Genomic DNA, 21,466 nt, shown 5'->3' on the forward strand with positions numbered 1-21,466 from the left:
GTAAAGGATAAACCTGCATCTTCCTGCTTCATAAGGGAACGTTTTATGTCTGTTTCGTTCGTTGAACACTTCACTGTGGTTACCGAGACAAAAACAAGATGTATCTTTTACACATTAACTCACTGACCCTAGAAATCAAAGAAACTTTTCAATCAAAACGAATACTTGATTTGGTTATCCGAAGATATGTGATTATCTATACTTTATGGCATTTGCTTATATGAACATTAAATCACGTGCTACATTCAAATAAATTATTATTTTATTTTCTATATAGTACATATAAACATTTGATATGTAATAAATTAGAATTCCATTTTCCGGCAACAATTCGTCCATCACAAAATGTCTGACTTTAGTTGTACATTTATAATTATTTACAGTTGAGTGTCCATGTCATTTCGTGACTTAAACATATGAGTCGACAATAAAACAGTTAGACAGAAGGAAAATATCAAGGTTATGGGAATTTTGATACATTTGACATCACTTCACAGATTCCGGTCGTAAACTGTTCCATCAGAACAAGTTGGGTTGTGTCGGACACATTTGTATCAAGTAATTGCGATTGATATTCAGAAAGATACGGCCTTGATATAAATAAATTGGTTGATGTAATGATAGTTTCTGTCAGGAATTTACCACGCGGGGGTGTTAAGGAAGCATATGGGCTATTTAGCGTCTTATTTTGACTGTTATATTCAAAATCGTGAAATTAAAATATTATTTTGAATAAGATCAAAAACTTAGTATTATCCTTTAAAATAGATGTCAGTTCAATAAAATCGGGTAGTACATAACTGTCACATTGGTGCATTATCACGTGACAACTATAAATAGCTTACGTATATTCCTTAACATAAAATGAGATAGAACAACACTACCCCGCGGTTTCAAAAATAAAATAAACATACCAAGTGAAAGCAAAAAATCTCAGTTTAATCAAAACCGCTGCTAGAATCCTATGTTTTTCCTTATTAAAAAGTTATTTATCCGGTTCTCCTAAAACCTTCCCAACTTTTATATAGATTGCACGGAAAACGGCATATTGCATTAAAACAACACACAACATGGGATTCTAGCAGCACTTTTCAATTTAAGCATTGATCAAACTAACGATACGTATAAAATTTCAAGTTCAATATACACGGGGTAGTGTTGTTCTAGTCGGATTTTTATATCGAAAACAACGACAGAGGAAAGCCTGGCCGAGAAATAAAAGCAAATTTACATACCTTTTAGCGAATGATTGATAAAACGAACATCTCCCCCAGTATTCTTATGTTCAATTCTCAATAAATCACACCACAATACTTTATTAGAGTTCTTAGATTAGTTATATTTTAAATATGTTTACAATGCTTTCCGATCAAAATCACACGACATTCAACTTTTAGTCATGACGTCATCAATGTGTAAATCTACGTAATACAAACTAATATCTGGAAAAAAATTGTCTTCAGTATTTTTTATTTGTTTTCGATCTACGTTTAGTTGCTTAGATATTTGAGTATTTACATAATAATTAAGATTTGTGATTTCACGGAATTACATGTAACTCATATTCCATATGCTTCCTTAACACCCCCGCGCAGAGCAAAAAATGTATCCGAAAATTTTGGTTCAAGATGAAGTCAGGTTCTTTCGACATCACGCTTGCTCTTGCTTCTTTGCATGCGCTTTTTTAGAAGTGTTACTTGATTTTAAAATTTCCAAACATTTTTGCTGACTTGGACAAAATTCAATTACATGTATTTAGGATTTTTTTAAAGTCCAAATACCTAATTTGGACCATCTTGATTTTCCAAAAGTTCATAATTTTCCACAATTCATTAAGATATGCTGGAATCCTGTAAAAATTATGTTATCTGTCAATTTCTAGCGCATTAATCCGTTACTCTTTTTACTGCTTCTCTTGTCAAGAATTATGATACAATACCAATAAGCGGAAGCATTGTAGTTAGTTTGCGTTCCATAGTTCCCACACATTTCCATGGGAGGAGGCTGTTGTGTTGATATGGAAGCCAGCTGTCTTGGTTCACAGTGACAACATTTTGTTGACCACAAGAAAAGTCACCAAAGGAGACGGAACCAAGAGAGGTTGGTGGCTAGTTGACTAGTATTGTCACACGTACAAGTTGGCCATCGTTTATACGATGTTGGGTTTGTATGGAGTACGCCACGGTGGTACCCGACCGTTACCGGTGGGAATGCTAATTATAAATATGGTTGTCAACTGTTATCTCTAAATCGACATACTCCGTTTCCTTGGTATTCCTGTAAATATCACAAGATGCATTGTTATAGCTCTGTTCTAACTGTTTTAAAATATGAATTTTGTAATCAAAATCGATAGGAAAAAACCTCAAATGCTGAATTAATTGATGACAATTTGTTAGGTAGAGTTAGTCTATTTATATCAAACATACCGGTATATTTACCTACACAAACATACAGGTATAGTTACCTACACAAGTATACAGGTATATTTACCTAAAGAGGCAGCTTTATAGATCGTAACACTGAGCTTTCCTTTGATTCCTTACTTTCAAAATTATGAATAAAATCAGCAGAACAACTGCTATGCCGATGGCAGCCATAACTAAAGGAAACCATGCTAAAATAAAAAAATCGAGAGTTTACAACAACAGCTATAATTTAAAACAATGATTTGATTAAAATGCGCCTGACTTACATTCTTGAGTTACAGACGGGCGTTCTGTGTCACCCGACAGTAGAGACAGTTGTGTGGTCCGTGCTTCAAAACCAGCGCTCGTACTGACCGGGGACAGTGTTGTCTCCTTAGTTGTTTCATTTGTTGTACTTTCCTTTGTTGTCTCTCTAGTTGTTTCTGTTGTTGTCTCTTTAACTGTTTCCTTTGTTGTCACTGCAGTTGTTGAAATGAACTCTATTGCGGTTGTTTTTGTTGACGACGTAGATGTGTCTGGTAAAACTGTTTCAACTGATGTCTCTGTTGTTGTTGTGGAGGGCATTGTTATTGTTGATGTTTCAGATACCGATGCTGTTGATACTGGAGTAGAGTTATTTATAGAATTTGTTGTTGGCATCTTTGAGAATAAAGTTTGTGTTGTTTCCGGCTCAGGAGTTGTTGTTTTGAATGTGAACGGAAGATTTGTTGATGTTATTGAAACACTCGTTGATGAAGCGAACTCAACATTGGTGGCTGTCAAAACAGTGGATGTAATCGGTGTTTTTGTTGTTATTGGAGCAAAATTTGTAGTTGTTGTGAGAATTGCTGGCAATGTTGAATTTTTTGGAGTTGATGTCGTTGGAGCACGTGTTGATAGAGCAGTGGTTGATGCTGTTAATAAAGTTGTTGGTGTTGAGATATCATATGTGCTTGATGTGGCAGTAGTTGGCACTGGGGTTGTTGTGAACATTTTTGTTGTTGTATTGCTTGGTGTTGTTGTTGTGCTTGAATTAGTATTGGTTTTAAATGTTGTAGAAATACTTTGTGTTGCATTTGTTGTTAAACTTGTTATGCTGGTTGTTGATGTGCTTGGTGATGTAAGTGCTGCTGTACTTGGTTTTGTTGTTAGCCTTGTTCTTCTTCTGGTTGTTGTTGATGTTTCTGAAGTACTTGGTGTTGAAATTGTTGTTGTGCTTGGTGTTGTTACTGATCTTTGGCTTCCAGTGGTTGTTGTCATTGCTGCTGTACTTGGTGTTGTTGTCAAAGTTGTAATTATCCTTTTTGTTGATGTTTTTGAAGTGCTCGGAGTTGAAATTGTTGTCGTGCTTGGTGTTGTTACTGAGCTTTGGCTTCCAGTGGTTGTTGTCAATGCTGCTGTACTTGGTGTTGTTGTCAAAGTTGTAATTATCCTTGTTGTTGATGTTTTTGAAGTGCTCGGAGTTGAAATTGTTGTCGTGCTTGGTGTTGTTACTGAGCTTTGGCTTCCAGTGGTTGTTGTCACTGCTGCTGTACTTGGTGTTGTTGTCAAAGTTGTTATTATCCTTGTTATTGATGTTTTTGAAGTGCTTGGAGTTGAAATTGTTGTTGTGCTTGGTGTTGTTACTGATCTTTGGCTTCCAGTGGTTGTTGTCACTGCTGCTGTACTTGGTGTTGTTGTCAAAGTTGTAATTATCCTAGTTGTTGATGTTTTTGAATTGCTTGGAGTTGAAATTGTTGTTGTGCTTGGTGTTGTTTCTGAGCCTTGGCTTCCAGTAGTTGTTGTCACTGCTGCTGTAGTTGGTGTTGTTGTTAAAGTTGTGATTATCCTAGTTGTTGATGTTTTTGAAGTGCTTGGAGTTGAAATTGTTGTTGTGCTTGGTGTTGTTTCTGAGCCTTGGCTTCCAGTGGTTGTTGTCACTGCTGCTGTACTTGGTTTTGTTGTTAAGCTTGGTCTTCTACTGGTTGTTGTTGATGTTTTTGAAGTACTTGGTGTTGAAATTGTTGTTGTGCTTGGTGTTGTTACTGAGCTTTGGATTCCAGTGGTTGTTGTCACTGCTGCTGTACTTGGTTTTGTTGTCATAGTTGTGATTATCCTAGTTGTTGTTGATGTTTCTGACTTGCTCAGTGATGTATATGTTGTTGTGCTTGGTTTGGTTGTCGATGTCGTTGAAGTTGACGCGAGTGTTGTTGTTTCGTTTCGACATGTTAAACAACAGTTCACTGCTGCTTGTTGTCCGGAACAGTCTACAGTAAGACACGTGGCCACTCTATCTCCATATTCACAGCCTTTAAATGAATTCATTAAATATTGGGTATTTTTTATTTTAATGGAATAGTTGTCACTGATATGATTTATACTCTTTAACAAAACGAGTGAGATTGGGATTGATTGCACATGTTGGGGTTTTTTTTTCAAGTGAGTTTGTCTCAAATCATAGGAATAAACGTCCAGAATTATATACTAATTAAATACAAAACCAATGAATAGAGAGGAATCAAAATCTATAGATAAATATCAGAACGCTTGTATGTAAAATGCGTTTTAAAGAATTACCATACCGTATCATTTGATAATTAAATACACACGAAGGCGTTCCGTTGTAATGAAAATGATTGAATTTAAAAATTACCTGATATATTTGTGGAGAATTTTTTGCACGAACCACAGCATTCGTTATTTATTTTTTGGTCATAGCAGTATGTACGGCGGATGGGGGTCATAAAGGAACAGTCACTCCGATCTCCGAATGGACAACCTGCAAATCATTAAAAAAATAAAACTAAAAATTCGTTTTTTTTAAAAATTGGTTATATTTAAACCTTAGGGGTAATAAAACAGATGGACTCAGTCATTGAAATGATGGAGATTCCTTATGAGCTTGACGACCCGCGCACCAAGTATTTGTCGAAAACTTTACGATTACCTTTTAATTAAAAATAACGTCGATAGGTAGCAGTAAAAAGGACTACTTTATAGAAATCAAATCATCATCCGTTGGTAAATAAACATCATAATAATACATATAATTATATCGAAGTTCTATTTGATAAATTAATGTATATTTTACATCACTTGGCTTCTATTAATTAAATAAATCCACTTACACATTGTTTAAAAATTGCTTCTATCAAACGATAAACTTAAATATTTAATATGATCTATTACACATTATAATAATGTTTTTTCTTTGTGTCAAAAATATTATCAGACTTCATAAACAATAAGATTGTAAGCATATTCCGTATAGTCGTGTTTAATATACTGCTGTGTTTTTTAACACACAATGAACTCACTCTTGTCATTGGACCGGATCGACTCACAAGAATGACAACACTTCCAGTAGTCGTTACCATAACAACCCCAAGGTTTTTTCGATATCATATCTGAACAAAAAGTGCCTGGTTCGTCACCAAATAAACAGTTTTCTAAAAAAAAAAAGTTTACTGTTTATTTAAAGATGATCTGCAACATGTAATTTCTACGTCCAGAAAAAATTGAAGATAAACTAATAATACAAGCACAAAACCAACCATCAGCACTTGGACTAGAGCTATTGTAGGAACAAGTTCCATCTTGGCACCACTGTAGAATACAAAGAAATGACATTATAGATTTATACTCATTTTATGTTGGTCCTAAAAAAAACCATACACGTCCTATCATGATGTATTAGGATTAACTTGCCTTATGATTTCCACAAGTAGTTCCGTCGGCCGGCAGAATGGCGCTACAACTCCTACCATCCGGGGATCTGCATTTCAGACTCGTGCATATTTCATGGACATTGGATGAGCTATACATATCCTACAAATAATCTACTGAAAATAAATTTAAGAAGTGATGGCTATTAAAAATGACTACGCAAATATTTAGCTTGGATGCGATTTATTATAAAATAAAGTGAAAGACTATCGTGTTTTAGTGTTATAAAGTTGAACGGCAAATATATATGAATATTGAAAACTATTTTTGTGTTTGATAGGAGAATCAAAATAAAAGACCGTCAGTTGATGCGAATGAATTCAAAGTGTCGCGTAAAAAATTAAAATGTATTTTGATTAGGTATATTTTCCTTTCTTGGTCGTACTCAGCTATAACATGAATGCAAGTTGGAAGAATTCTCGTGAGGTGAAACATGCTCGATTTTGAAACACGATACAGAGGGAACATGAATGAAATAGCGGCCATAGTGCTGGGGACTGAGAGACATGATGATGCACATCAAATACATCTTAATTTTTCCACTTTTAGCGTTCTTTAGCTGCCGGACTTTATATGGCATCTAAACTTGGACTTGCAACGGATAAGGAAAGCCAAGCATTACACCAAACATTGAAGCATTGGTATTTCACTAGCTTACCCTACAAATGACGGACCCGTCGCCGATACTGAGCTCGCACTGTTTGTCTGCCGTGTACATCTGACCAATGGAGCTGTATGTAAAACCCTGTAGTGCTTCAGCGGTTGATGTCTCTTGTAATAGACAGTTAGATCTGCGTGCAACGGAAAACAAATCTTATTGCAATAAAAAACAAACAAACTTATAAAGCAGTGACATCTAAGAGCGACCTAGCAGTACCAATGAAAAACCATAACCAAAAGTTTTGTGCATCTAAAGAGTGATCAACTAATTACCGGTATTGATGAAACATCATCTTTGAAGGACCTTGGTAACGATTAAGAGCTTCAAAGGAATTTGATTTGCAAAAAAGAAAGGTTACAGAAGATTTTGACGAACGAAAGTGTGCTTCGAAGAAATTGACTTACGAAAGAAATCTTAAAAGATAATAACAATAAAAGCTTCGAAAATATTTGACTTAAGAAAGAGAACTTCGCAGAAATTTGAGTTAAGAGAGAAATTTTGAAGAAATTTAACTTACGATAGAGAATTTAGAAGAGATTTGACTTGCGATTGAGACTTTGAAGGAATTTAACTGATAAAAGAGAGCTTTGAAGGAATTTGACTTACGATAGAGAGTTGATATGGTTTGTTATCTGGGTCATGGAGCAGGAAGAGAACCTCCAGGGATTGGTAGAACCGGCCCGCGGGATGACGACAGCGGACATGACGTAACCATCATCCGGGCATGTGTTATTCCCGACAGCCTCGTGCGTGGCCCCTAAACTTAATCATATATTGTTTAATTAAATGGTATTTTTCAACCAAACGTTTTAAAAGAAAATGAAATATAGTATGTACTTTTATTAATCAAACATGATTAAATTTAATCACCATATTTAAGCTGTTGAGTTAGAAAGGTATATGTATACAGATACACAGACAAAAATTATAACAATACTAGTTTGTAAATACATAACTAGCTGGGTTTTTTTTAACTCCAGATATTTTCAAACAAGACATCATATTATAAAAATATAATTATACTTGTTAGTAAATACATAACGACCTTTAGATATTTTCAACACAGACATAATATTTTAAGGAGGTCAACAAATTAGCCATTTATAATAGATGTACCTTGATTTTTTAAACATATGATTTGTTAGGCTATAAACTATTATTCAGTAAAGAAACATTCCATAAATATTAGCTTTTTTATTTGAGTTTCTGAGTATCTTTATACAGAACTCTTCTTCAAAAGGAGATAAAAAACAGTCTAGAAATGGCCACGACCATCCGGCCCTCTTAAACATAGAATTATATATTAGAAAAAAATTGAAAAGGTTTTAGCGTAGAACGTATTTTAAATAACAGACGAGTTTCTCTTACCTATGGCCCAATTCGTGAGCTGCAATAGCGGAACTAATGAAGTCAAAATTTTCTTCGACAAGAGAAAAGGATTTGGATGAACAGATAGAGCCTATGTATGCTAGTCCTGCAAAATAGTATACCAATGATTTTAACACTTAATTATCTTATTTTAAAATAAATTGGGTTTTTTTTCTAATTGATGACAACAATGATTTCAATTATATAACAACATACCTGTAGTGTCCGTCTGATTGTTAAGTGCAATGTCATACCTGAAAAGTAAGGTTTTGTTTTAATTATTTAGAATTCATTGCAGAAAAAACATTATATTTTTATTCTTAAAAGCATACAGACCGTGTAAACAGCATAGCGTGATCATGATCTGGAATAGATCCCGAGCCTAACATTGAAGTCCGCCATGCCTCAAAGGAATCAAGAGCTTCGAATGAGTCTATTGTATTTTCTTCACTCGCACTTCCTGTCCATAAGTTTTCTGTCTTAAAAATCATCAAATTATCATATACTTTCATAGATTTTAAATGCGTACATGCAAATGAGCGCGCATGTGCATGTGTATGCAAGGATGGTCATTTAAGCATGGAAAGTGCAGTTCATTGGACTTCTTTTCACCTCTGCTATGTATATCCCAGCAAATATAACGTCCATCGTAAACGACCCACCTTGAAAGTTTTTGTACCGCCCATCAACCTTGAAAGTAAAAGAACACTGCAACTATTCTGGCTTCCATTATATCTTTACAGGGATTATATCGTAAAACAACATGGCTGACTTACTGAGTTAATGAGGAGGGCGTAGTATTGTTTGATATCAGCGATGGTGGCGTTCCGCCTCTCTTGCTCCTCTGAGATGTTAGCATTCTGTTGGTTCCAACTATAACGGACAAGAACAATTATAAATCGTTCAAATTCCGCGACTCTTTTGAAAAATATTAATCTATCTACTAGTATACTAATTGGCATTTGAATGTTTTCCTTTGTTCCACATTATCAATCCTGTTTTGCAAATGCGTTTAGTTTACTATATAACACTATGTACAAAGCTAGCACATGTATATTGCAAACATATCTAGATTATTTTAAAAATATCAAACATTTTAAGATATACTTTAATATAAAACAAATTGTTCTCTTCATAATAGGAATACCTACAATTGGTAAATACTGTTGTCTACAGCAAGGAACAGTTCCACTTTGTTTACCGAACTCGATCTCTTATGGCGGAGTGGGTAATTCTTCCTTAAAGGTTTATATTGCAAGGTAGATGTATCTAAAAGAAGACACCTTGATATATGCTTATGTAAATAGGCTTCAATACTAGTATTGTTTCAGACAGAGAACGTTTACTTACCTGATTCAATATAATCTGATCTGAGATCTGCAATCTGTCCTTTCTTTGAGACAATGAAGGACACACGTGATTCCCTGGCTGAGGACTTTATTCTGGATACTGACTGAATATAGTGGTTATGATGACCGTAGGTGAAAAAACCGGACTGAAAAAATGCACGATGTAAGTTGTTATTATCATATGTGGTTAAAAACATTAGAGCAAACTGTTTATATAATTGAATTAGCCTGCCATTTTTTCATACCATATTACATACCATATCATGATGTCCGTCTTTGGAACCTTTGACTTGAATCGATGCACTGTGCCGTGGGTCCTGGTAAAACCTGTCGCCATTCTGTAAACAGTGGTTTAGATGAGTGAAGGAGAATCAACATAGTACAAAAACTAGTGTAAATCTTCATAAATCACTGACCCATTGTTGACTGTGGCAAGTTTCCTTTTGCTGGGAATAGACCTTGACACACCCAGACAATCGTGGGTTAAAGGTTAAGGACAGTGTTATCGGACGCCCACCAATTACTATAAATAGACGAAACTTGGAGGACAAACGGCTCGTGTCACGTCGCCATCTTGGAGATGGTGAAAAATGTTGGTACACCTTGCCTTGAACTAAATCTGCAAAAATTTGTACATTTACGGTAAACATCGTCCATATATTAGTATAAAGCATTTACATTATTAAAATCATAACGTTGACATTGCTAAGCCTGCCGGGATATTTCCTCATTTTACGGTATTGTTGTTTATTTGGTGGAATTTTTTTTTGCTGCCAAAACGCATTCCAGTATAGGTGTTAACGTATCACATAATTTTCAACACATTTTGTCTGGTCCCACAGTCTCAAAGGATCCAATTTCCGATTTAAACTGACATTAATAACAGGATAACCGTTTAAATGGTTTCCAAATACCCTTTTCTTTCACTAGAAACCTATATGTTTTACAGTTCTTTGGATGTAAATGTCATTATCTAGAACTCGGCTGTTCTGTCTGGTACCGATTGCGTAATGATATAGGATCAGACCATGTATGGTCTCGTACTGATGATCTCATGTGGTTCGTCATGTTTGAAAATAACGTGATGCCAAAACTGATTTTTTCTGAGACTCTGTGGTGTTTGAGGAGGCTGGGTGGTCTACAAAGTCACCATCAGATCTGCCTTTAACTTGTGAATATGACCTTTTGGGCCATGCATATAAAAATTATTTAGTAAAGAAAAAATTTACTTATTTTAATTTTAATTTACTTATATCTTTATTCAAGGTTTTCCGTCCAAAGGAGGTAAATATAGCCTTAAAATGGCCATGACCATCCAGTCCCCTTACTGGTCCTATCACCGTGACGTTGTATGTCCCGTGGATTACACCCAAACACAGTCGCCCCATCTCATACACCCAAACACAGATCACCAATCTCAAGTGAAAATTGTAGGGTTTTGTAAAAATGTACCATGCTTTTGAAACCATCTTAATATCATTTGTTTCACTTATTTCGAAATGTCAGTTCATTCTTGAGGGCTTGGCCATTTTAAAAATACCCACGCACGTTATAAAAAAAATCTAGTTCATTCATTCATGAATATGAATCATGTATCCTTAGAAAATATAATCTTGTAAATCGAAAACAATCCCATTTAATTTATAAAGAATGATTAATTTCTGTATATATACTTAATGACTCCCGAGAAAGGCACAAAGATCCATTGTTTTTAAAATAAAACACAAGTAAAGCTGCGGCCTCTGGTAAGTGGTACATGTATCTGTATTCAATATTCGATTTAGATATTTGATAATTACTTGATAATTACTAATATATACCTCCCTTTTGGATTTCGGCTTCGGACATCATATGAGATTAGAACACGCACCTGTTTTATGATCATCAACAAACACTTCTTCGATTGCAAACAAATCAATAAGCGTTACATTGACTAAATGAATTATTTATATCTACTTACCTTGCTTAAGGCCCCCGGGAAGCTTTAGAAGGTACCCTTGTTGAACACAAACCGAAAGCACACACCCTATGACATAGTACATCAACATTGCATTAACTAAAGTCCTGTTTATACTCGAACGCCAGTTCACAAAGATACCCGATTCTCTAGTAGCAGTTCCAATTATGTTACGGGTATTTAAAAATCGTTGAATGTCGGTGCAGCTCCTTTGTTCGGAGGGTCTAATTTCATTCTGGGCTTTTACCAAGCAATTATTGTACTATTACGGTGTATGAAACCAGACATTGCTTTCAGTAAATATTTATATTAAATAAAGTCAAGACCTTGCACATTGTGCATTTTGTAAAGTACTCACAATATTCAGGCCACAAAATCTGCAGTATAAAATTAAGTGATAAAAATAATTTAAAATTCACGTCATACTTCGGGTAGACTTTCTTTACTATCTGTATTTGATACAGAGTCATAACTGAATCTATTATAGAAGAGAAATAAAATTTTTTGGAGCACTTAGGATGGTTTTCTACTAAGAGTCTAATCGGCTTTCTACAGTACTAAAACTTGCGCAAGAATGTCATTTTCTCTTTTTACGGTAATATATTAGTAATCATCAAATCAAATAGAAAAAAGGAAATTGCTCTTATTTACATATGTTCACAGATTTCTATTATATTTTTTCAAAAAGTATTTGAAAAGAAGACTAATTCAAAGCATGGTTTTAATATCATCAATTCAAAATGGATGATTAAAGGAACCTGGACACGGTTTTAGACGAAAATTATATTTTTTGATTTCCATGTATAAAATAGTTTACTTTTGTATTTTGAATGATTTGTCAAACTCTATATGTTAAAAGTCATGTTACAAGCGAGATATAGAGGAATTAAGTCATTGTTATGTAAATAAAGCTCGAGTCTTATATTTGTTTACAAATACTGTAAAGTAAAGAAATTGTCATTTCTTTATCAAAATAACTTGTGGAAACAAGATAGACTGATTCAATGGTTTATAGATAATTTCTTCACAACAAACAGCAATATTAAATAGAAACATACCAATACAACAGACATGTAAACATTAATAGGACTCGAGCTTTGTTTACAAAACAAAGAAATCTAACCTCTGTAACTCGCTTGTAACTCGATATTTGACTTTCAAATTTTGTTAAAGCATTGAAAACATCTATATTAACAATTCCAGACATAAAAATTTAAAAAAATGAATTTTGAAAATTTTGAGCTCAAATCGTGTTTAAGTCCCATTAAATCATCTACAATGTAACAATATACGCATAAAAGAAGGACGTTATGAACGGATGAATTTTTAACTATTTATTTGCAAAAGTTATGAATAGAAGATCGAGGCAGAAGACTGCTGAAGAGCCTGTCCGGAAAAAATTGTAAACAAAATGGCATTTATATTGAGTCGGAAATAGATAGTTTTATTGTGTCTTTTATACTCGTATCACCTACTTTGGTGGAAAATAAAATACTGACTTTGTTGTTATAATAAGTTTGTTAATAGACTAGTAATTTTTTTTTTATCAATGCCACTTAACTTTGTCTCAACTTAACAAAGGGACAATTACCCCAATTGACTTTTACATATAAATAAGTGAAAATCAAACCCCTGAGTATAATAATTTAAGGTTCTCGACACCCCGTGACTTTTACTTTCTATGACCGTGCGTCACGGCATGGCGATTTCAACGTACTGTGAATACCAACGGAATTCTACGTCTTAAGTTTAGATGTAAACTTCTTGTTTCCATAGCCGATTCTTGTGTTCTTCAAACGTGTTCGCTCTGCGGTTCATATTTCACAAATCTGTTTTCACACGCAGCATGTTCCTGCTACAGTCTCTCCGACTTGCACAATGACTGGTGGAATAGCATATCAAACAGATTTGATATAAACCTCGGGGCAGAACTATGCAGCCTTACAGAAAACGAACTCTTTATTGTCCTCTTAGGCCGCCATACTCAAACTGTTCTGTCCGTTTCCGAAGAAAAGGAAACGCAACAGCAGTCTTCTTGTGTAATGTTGTGGCAAATAAAAGTGTCTCTGTGACAAGTGACATGTACTAATTTATACTGTTTATTTATGTGTATTTCTATTCTCTCTCTCTCTCTCTCTCTCTCTCTCTCTCTCTCTCTCTCTCTCTCTCTCTCTCTCTCTCTCTCTCTCTCTCATATGACATTCTAGACTTTAATGTAACGGTCTTGATATCATGTCCATTATGTATGTGTATCTCTCTCTCTCTCTCTCTCTCTCTCTCTCTCTCTCTCTCTCTCTCTCTCTCTCTCTCTCTCTCTCTCTCTCTCTCTCTCTCTCTCTCTCTCTCATGACATTCTATACTTTAATGTAACGGTCTTGATATCATGTCCATTGTAAATACGTTTATATTTATTTGATTATGTAATTTATTTACTGTAACATTAATCTCTATACAGAGAAAATTAAAAGATGAATTAATAAAGTAGCACAATGGATACAGTTTGTGATAATGCGGGTCACGAGTTCAAACACAGCAGGGTCCTTTGTGTATTATGCTAGAATTCCATATCCCTAAGGAAAATAGGGAAATTTGGGCTTTATTTATAAAATACATGAAGCCGTGCCTTGAGTTTATAAAATGCACCTTATTGTTGCATAAACAGTGAGTGCGGTTGTTTATCTTTTAATAAGTCTTTAAAATAAACTATCCTTTTGTATTTTGCAATTAATCTTTATGGTGCAGGTGCATATATGTTTGTGTATTTTCTATTTATTTTCTGACAAAATATCTAGATGCCAGAGGTTTAACAATTTTTTTTGGATAATTTTTACAACTTTAAGCCACTTCACATGAGTTAAAAAATTTATTTAACTAGTACGGAAATACTCTGCCTGGGGAAATCAACTTTTAAAAACCCCCGACAATCTGATTAACAAAGAATCCTTGATGCTCCTGATTAACGATTCGTCGTTAAACAGCGAGGAGCATTTGGGATATAGTTTTAATCAAATTGAAAAAACCGACAGATGTCCTTCTACTATTCACTGCTTAAATTTTACAATGTCCATCATTATGTTCTTGTGAATGTGAATTAAAATGGAATGGGACACCTCCATAATTGTGACAAACTTTCTTTCGAAGTAAACGATAAATGAACAGTAATTTTGTACACTTTTTTTCAGATCTGGTGACAAACAAAATAAATGGTGCAATTGATAGGATAATGCAATAGCTAATTATACTATTATAAGTCCCGAGTTGAATTCCGCTGGGGAATAATTGAATTTTATAACTGTAATTCATTATCAAATTAAGTACAATCTGAAAATTTTTAAAGCTGTGATTGTGAGGTTTACTCGATTTTTAAAAAATCTCTAGTAAAACTTAAGGGTAATTCTACATATGACGTTGGATGAAGCTGATGTGGTTTGTATGTTTACATGTATACAGTTCATTATCTTCATCCGAAAATTTTGCGAATATAAAATTGATTATTTTCATAAAGTGGCATCTGTTCTTTGATTTCTGGAAACAATATCTATCAATGACCCACCATATAGTTCATCTATATTTAATACAATATTAAAGTATCGTTTGCAGTTATTAGTCTTTGATGGTGGAATGTAATATAAAAGTTAAAGTTGATGCAAATGAAAGGTGAATTGAGGAAATTAGAGGTCATCAAATTGTAAAATTATGATTTACGATTCGAAAAGACCTTGGACAAAAATTTGTTAGCAACTACAACTGATATTTATTGAACGAGATTCATATCCACAAGGTATCAACAACAAAACAATGAAACGGGAGAATGTTCTTTAAAATGGGTGCTAGGCATCACTTGTTTAAAACTTTGAATGAATCGGGCCCAGTGACTTGGTAGTCTATGGAGTTGAAGCCCAGGAGATTGTTGAATCTTTCCAGCATCACATAGTCATTTAGCTTCTCCATCACTGGGGGCAGGGGCTCAATGCCCGCCCACTCAGCCAGCTCCTTGTTGAAGCACCACTGACGATCCTCGTCCCCAAAGAAGTGGTAGTAAGTTTTGGGCTTCCCTGCATCTAACAGATCCTGATATTCTTGATCACTCTCGCGTTTCATTTCCTCCTTCGACGGAAGTGGCGCCCTTCCCTCTAGAGCAGCGACCGCGACTTTGGACTGATTGTGTATTTGCGGAAAGTGATTCCACTGCTTCGGGATCCCGACAAAGATTAGGTTGGGGTAATCTATGTGGACCATGTGCTTGTAGAGCGGTGTCACCCTCTCGTTCTCCGTACTGATCAGGCCTTCCTGAAGGAACGGGAAGCTGTACTTGTATCCGGTGCAGAATATGACAGAATCCACTTCCGCTTCCGTTCCATCGGTAAAAACGGCTGTTGTTTCGGTCATGCGCACAATTGACGGTTTCTGTATGATGTCATCTGGGAATGAGGGTGACATGGTCTTCCTTCTGTGACATGCGTAAACCTTTACAATAGAATGGAGATGAAATGATCCTTTTTAAAATTTTAAATTCTTGGTAATTTTGATTTGTAAATAACATTTATTATCAAGAATCTAAAATATTGTAGATGATAACAGCATACAAGAAAATCCACAGAACTTGCTTCTCTATAACTGCTTATTATTGGACTTAATAATAATACTAGATTAAAAAGTCTTACTCTTTTTGCTTGGGTCGAAACTTGAATTGCGATGTCTTCTCCCGAGTAATGCATCCCGAGCACGGCTACTCTTTGATTGGCGAAAGACTCCACGTGACGATAGTCTCTGCTGTGTAGAATTTTCCCGCAGAATTTGTCCATATCAGCAATGTCGGGAATGTTCGGTTTGGAATCGTGCCTACAAAAGTACAGACTTTGCTGATAGGATGTAATGAAGTGATAATGGAAGTGAGTCACGGCTTGGTTAATATATTAAAAGTAGCTTGAATCATACTTTTGTAGGAACAAGTTTCATAAAATCAAGTCGCCATTTTCAAAGTCACATGACTCACAACCATGAATATGATCAAGTGGTCTGTATATTTTTTGCTTTTTTTTCAAGTGTAGGTATTTTATCTTTTAACCAATGTTATTTATTACCATCAATATAACAAGTCAAAGATTGAAAAACTATTGATTGGAAACAATTAGGGGGTACATATACTAAAGTAAAATCAAACAAATCACCTCTATAGTAATTGCTAAAAACACAAAAGTGACGTATTCACAAACCGCCCACTCGAAGTGCTGATTGCAAAATGTACTAAATGTTGTAAGCTATCTTCTTGAATGCTAAAGACTTAAAATCTAAATAATAAAGTTGTTTGAAATAAAAGAAACCAAAATGGTATTAAAAATGTTTGAATTTGGTAGTTTACTTGGTTGTGCAATGGTATGGATGTAGGCAATGTTATTTACATTTCTTTTTAAAATCAAGTGTCATGTCAAGTGATCTATTACAATGGCTTTGTTTTCTCATGAAATCCCAAAATGATGTTAAGGGCAATGTCGAAATGTGCGAATACTTTTCGAATTCGCGTCGAATTCTCTTGGTGGTTGATAACTTTCATGTAAATTAGACACAAATATCAATGCATGCCGGGAATTTTCCTGTTTGCAATCGGGTTGAATGGGCGGTTATACATACCCATTACAGACAAACACAGCATCGAACACCTCCTGGGTGGTCTCCCCCAGTTTACGTATATCAGAGTATATGATGTTCCAGCGGACTTGGTCAGTCGTGTTGACGGGACTGACCTCTCGTACAAGCATATTGGTCTGAATAACAAATCTCTATACATCATTATCAGCCCACTGGGTGGGCGACATCTAGACCTTTTCCGGGGTCGGAGGGGACTAGGGGATCGGTGGGCAGTGTTCACACTGCAAAATCTGAACAAATGCTGAAAGCTCGAACCTAGAGTATAGTCATATTGAAACGCCTCACAGTAGATATGTGCAAAAATATTCCCTCGAATAATGTATTTGCGTGTATCTGACTGAGAAACGCCGGAGATTATCCAAAGTCTCATCATTTTGCGGGGAGATTTCATGACTATACATAAGTTTAAGCCTTGGCATTATTTGCTCAAAAAATAAGTAAGTGTGGCGAAATGGGACTGACAACCAAGTATATTGGCGAAATTTTGGCGAAATTGGGGATTTGGGCTTACAAAGCATGGCGAAATGGGAAAATACCAAATCCTGGCATCAGATCCAAAAAGTTTATATTGCACAAAATCGCCATTATTCTCATGCATTTTAAAAGCATATTTGGTTATTAATTCCTTAACAAAAATCTTTTAATCAATATCGAACATTTACAAAACGATATATTTCATTTAAATATTTATATTTTTCAAATATTTTCAGAAAGGAGATTGAAAAAGGTCTACATATACATCTGTAAGTAATTTGCACATCAGAAAAAAAATAAAGAGAAAAGCATTTATAAATAAAAATAATTTATCTGTTTAACAACATCAAGACATTGGAATTGAATTTAAAATTTTCCAATAAACAAGCAACAGATATAAAAGTGTTAGTTTTTTTTTGCTCAATCATTTTTTCACCTTTACATGCTTAATTACACATGTTTGGACACCAAAATCCGTATGTACAACTATTTAAATGTACAACCTGGGCAAACACAACACAACTCCGTCTACCTCTGTTGTATTCAACAGGCAAAGAAACAATAAACACCCCTGTTTAGTGAAGGCAACTACAGTATACAAACGTGCATCCGATAAAAACCACCAAAGTGTCAGGGAACAAATAAAACCCACTTGACTACAATTACCGTCCGCTGGCCGTTATAGACACAACTATTATGATGCAGCTTAAAAATAGTAGAGCAAGCGATTAATGAGTTCTGTCTCTTTCGTCACATGATCTCCAAGCACTGACCACCTCCGTCATACCCTGTCGTTAATTGGACCGTGCAACTATACCACACCGGTCAGCAAACACACCAGTCAGCAAACACAAAGAGACTCCCAATGGTGTTCCGTGTAAATCTCTCTAGGATTCCCAACATAGTGCCAACTTATATCCCCCAACTCTTAACAGAATTGAGTTAATCTGACAAAATGATCATACCTTGATATATTTACGAAGGTCATAATGGTCGGTGAATTCGTTCAGGTACTGGAGGCATTGTTTTCTGGAAATATAAGATTTCCATTCCTTCGGGTACTGAAACCCCGGAAATTCTTGTAGTTCTTTTGGCAAATTGGTCCTTGTTTAAAAAAAGAAAAAGAATTTTGGTATCAAAACAGGAAGAAAAAGTATTATTAGTGACCAAACTGCAATCAGACTAGACAAAATAATTAATCATACAGTCAATTATTACTCTTAAAAATCTTCTAATGAAACTATTTAAATAATTTCTTATTGCATGACAATTACATCCCGTGAAGCTCTGCCATCCAGTCAACTGAAAGGTGCCTGAATGGCTTACATTACCAAAACATTAAGTGGACTAATTGGCATAGGTTTATCCTGCGTATCCAAGAATTGTTGATTCAAAGACAGTTGAAAACATGTCCTTTATTATCTAATTACGTTGTTGATTCAAAGACAGTTGAAAACTTGTCCCTTTTTATCTAATTACGAATACTGGCGTTACTAACATTCATAAAAAGATATTACACGACAAAGAGTTGAGAAAAAATCACGGTAAAATTATGTAAGCAATAAAAAAACGTTAGCGTCATCATACTTCTTCAAAGAATTTTACGTCGCTAATTCATTAATCAAACGCATCAAAAGGTCTTATCCAATTAAAATACACACATGCGCTACAAGCAACTACAATGATATTTCATTGACAATAAATTTACAGCTCAATATATACCATGATGATGTGTAACGCGAGTCTTAATAATTATATAAAATATTCATGGTTGCAAACTAACTTGAGTTTCTTGTACATTGCGGAGTGGATAGGTACTCCGTATTCGTCACTTCCGGTCATATCAGTGTAGACCCATAATCCTCCAGGCCAAAAGTTTCGCTCGAATGCAACGATTTCATAGTCCTCTGAGCTTTGTGACAGGTGCTTGAGCGTACATAGGCCGGCTGGCCCCGCCCCGATCACTGCTATTCTCTTCTTCTCTGAAGCCATGTTTTCTCTAAAGTGTGATCTAAAAAATTGGGAATATCAAATGGTCAAATATTGTCATATTAAAATAAAGTACTCAGAGCATGCAGACAATCATTTAATTTTAGCACATTAGTTTACAACAAATAAGCTGTTATTTTGGCATGGTTTGCGGTATATGAATTTGCTCAAGCAAAAACATTATACCTTGATTTTTTATTGTCGTTGTAATTTCAATGAGAGTACGAGGGTCAAGCTTTTAATTGGTCTAAGCACACAACACGTGATAAATGGCATTTTGAGAAGGTCTGACAAAAATAAGTTCCAAGCGACGTGTTTCTATATAGTTGCTAGAAAATCTTATTCATTGATTTATAAATCGGTTCTTTTGAAAGATCTTGTTCACATGCATAGAAATGCCCTTTAACGACCCTTCTGAGTTCAAAGAAAGAAAATCATCCATAATATTGTTAGGAAATTTTGCCAAGTCTGTTTAATTTAGTTCTATATTTTTTGTTTCGCAATAGTAAATTACTTCCACCTAGCTAACAAATTTTTGTTTTCTTCCTTCTTCCCCTTCCCCCTTTTTAAGCAGGTGAAATAATTTTGCTTTATACAAACACTTTTCTTATATATATATATAACCAGTCATGATTTTAAAAATTTAAATAAAAATTTAAAAAAATTCTTATCAAATACCCATCTAAAAAGAAATAATTTAATTTCACAATTCATTTATTCATAATTTCTTTTTTTTTTCTAAATTTGTAACTTTATCTTTTTGAATAAAATTTTTATCTAATATGAAAATAAGTACGATTTATCGTAATGCTTTTTAAAGTCTATAAGGATTATCAAATCAGTTAATTATTATTTTGAAAAGATTTCATTTTATAACTATATATGGCATTCCACAGAAAATGTTTTGAAATACGCCGCATGGCCAAGGCGAGAGCAAACAGTGTTCATTACATGTAAGGTCATTACAAAGTAGGTCGCGAGACATATCCCGGTATATTTATACCCGATGACATATACATCATTAAACATTTTAATTTACCAAAAAAAAACCTAAATTTTAAAATGCATGCATTAAAAAAATTCATCTTCTCCGATAGATAAAATCACAGATAAACTTCAAATAATGCTACAACAGTATACATGTATATATATACAGCAATACCTGATGAGCGTACAATTATTCTCCGACAGAACTTTGTCGACGAGGGTCACTTTAACTTAGGCAATGCACGGAGGTTAGGAGTTCTTTATATTAACCGTTGTCTGGATACTCTTCAGGGGTTCACGGAGGGGATCAGGCTAGTCTTGGGATTATGATTCTATCAAGGACGAGTCCACAGAGCGGAAAATGCCACCTAATGCTAACACTGGGGGCCTAGTGTGTTATTTGTACCTCGCTAATGGAAAAATAAAATACAGCTGATTATTAGGAATCAGTAAAATAATTTTCCTTCGGTTGCGTCAGTGTCCATGAGCGCACATACATTTGATTGGAAAATAGTAACCAATGTGCGTGATGGAAATTTTTCTCTACGAACCAAGATCAAGCCTTGTAAGAGGTGGATCCAACGGAGAGTGCGTTTAAAGCGTCAGGGAAAAAATAAACGTAGTATGGGCAACGAAAAAAGCAATTTAGATATATGTATATTTTTGTAATTTACACATATTTACATATTTCTGTTTACAAAAATGTAGTAAAATCTAATGAAGACAAATGATATCGATTAAGGAAGTTAAATAGATTCTATGAATTATTAGAGGAAAGAACACTTCAAAACTCTTCATTCAAATACACAAGCGAGAGTTCTAGGAATAATGGGTATTGAATTTATTCATTTTAATTCATTTATTGCAGTATACATACATATCATTTAAGAAAACAAGAGTATTGAATTCATCCAGTTCT

General features: G+C 34.6%; 2 protein-coding genes across 3 annotated transcripts; both read right to left on the reverse strand.

The window, feature by feature from the left end:
* Positions 1-1,777: 1,777 nt before the first annotated feature.
* Positions 1,778-11,629, reverse strand: LOC105325017 (mucin-5AC). The gene is made up of 19 exons (XM_011424346.4): positions 11,452-11,629; positions 9,908-10,110; positions 9,749-9,829; positions 9,493-9,637; positions 9,294-9,411; positions 8,919-9,015; positions 8,755-8,832; positions 8,479-8,621; positions 8,359-8,396; positions 8,143-8,248; positions 7,381-7,536; positions 6,772-6,904; positions 6,096-6,215; positions 5,942-5,993; positions 5,705-5,836; positions 5,041-5,166; positions 2,696-4,696; positions 2,494-2,617; positions 1,778-2,277 (listed from the first exon to the last, which is right to left on the reverse strand). The coding sequence occupies exons 1-18, from the start codon at positions 11,537-11,539 to the stop codon at positions 2,508-2,510; spliced, it is 3,927 nt and encodes a 1,308-aa protein (XP_011422648.3). The 5' UTR covers positions 11,540-11,629; the 3' UTR covers positions 1,778-2,277; positions 2,494-2,507.
* Positions 11,630-15,178: 3,549 nt separating this feature from the next.
* On the reverse strand, positions 15,179-20,952 carry LOC105325018 (senecionine N-oxygenase). 2 transcript variants are annotated; one of them, XM_066077311.1, is made up of 6 exons: positions 20,736-20,952; positions 19,355-19,582; positions 18,537-18,675; positions 17,080-17,213; positions 16,113-16,290; positions 15,179-15,915 (listed from the first exon to the last, which is right to left on the reverse strand). In XM_066077311.1, exons 2-6 carry the CDS (start codon positions 19,561-19,563, stop codon positions 15,286-15,288), a joined length of 1,290 nt encoding a protein of 429 aa, XP_065933383.1. In that variant the 5' UTR covers positions 19,564-19,582; positions 20,736-20,952; the 3' UTR covers positions 15,179-15,285. The 2 variants fall into 2 exon arrangements, with proteins under 2 accessions (XP_065933383.1, XP_034301538.2); XM_034445647.2 differs by having other exon boundaries at positions 20,723-20,944.
* Between the last annotated feature and the right edge of the window lie 514 nt (positions 20,953-21,466).

Source organism: Magallana gigas, chromosome 2, assembly GCF_963853765.1.
Source record: "Magallana gigas chromosome 2, xbMagGiga1.1, whole genome shotgun sequence".
In the NCBI taxonomy this organism is placed as follows: domain Eukaryota; kingdom Metazoa; phylum Mollusca; class Bivalvia; order Ostreida; family Ostreidae; genus Magallana; species Magallana gigas.

Excerpts from the sequence above, each read along its gene's own strand:
- LOC105325017 (XM_011424346.4), bottom strand. The coding sequence starts at position 11,539 with ATGTTGATGTACTATGTCATAGGGTGTGTGCTTTCGGTTTGTGTTCAA. Across the intron at positions 9,830-9,907 it reads CTTGCCACAGTCAACAATGG|AATGGCGACAGGTTTTACCA; the intron begins GTCAGTGATTTA and ends CACTGTTTACAG. Across the intron at positions 5,167-5,704 it reads GATCCGGTCCAATGACAAGA|GTTGTCCATTCGGAGATCGG; the intron begins GTGAGTTCATTG and ends AATGATTTGCAG.
- LOC105325018 (XM_066077311.1), bottom strand. The coding sequence starts at position 19,563 with ATGGCTTCAGAGAAGAAGAGAATAGCAGTGATCGGGGCGGGGCCAGCC. Across the intron at positions 18,676-19,354 it reads GCAATGTACAAGAAACTCAA|GACCAATTTGCCAAAAGAAC; the intron begins GTTAGTTTGCAA and ends TTTTTAAACAAG. Across the intron at positions 17,214-18,536 it reads ACCTTCGTAAATATATCAAG|ACCAATATGCTTGTACGAGA; the intron begins GTATGATCATTT and ends TTTGTTATTCAG.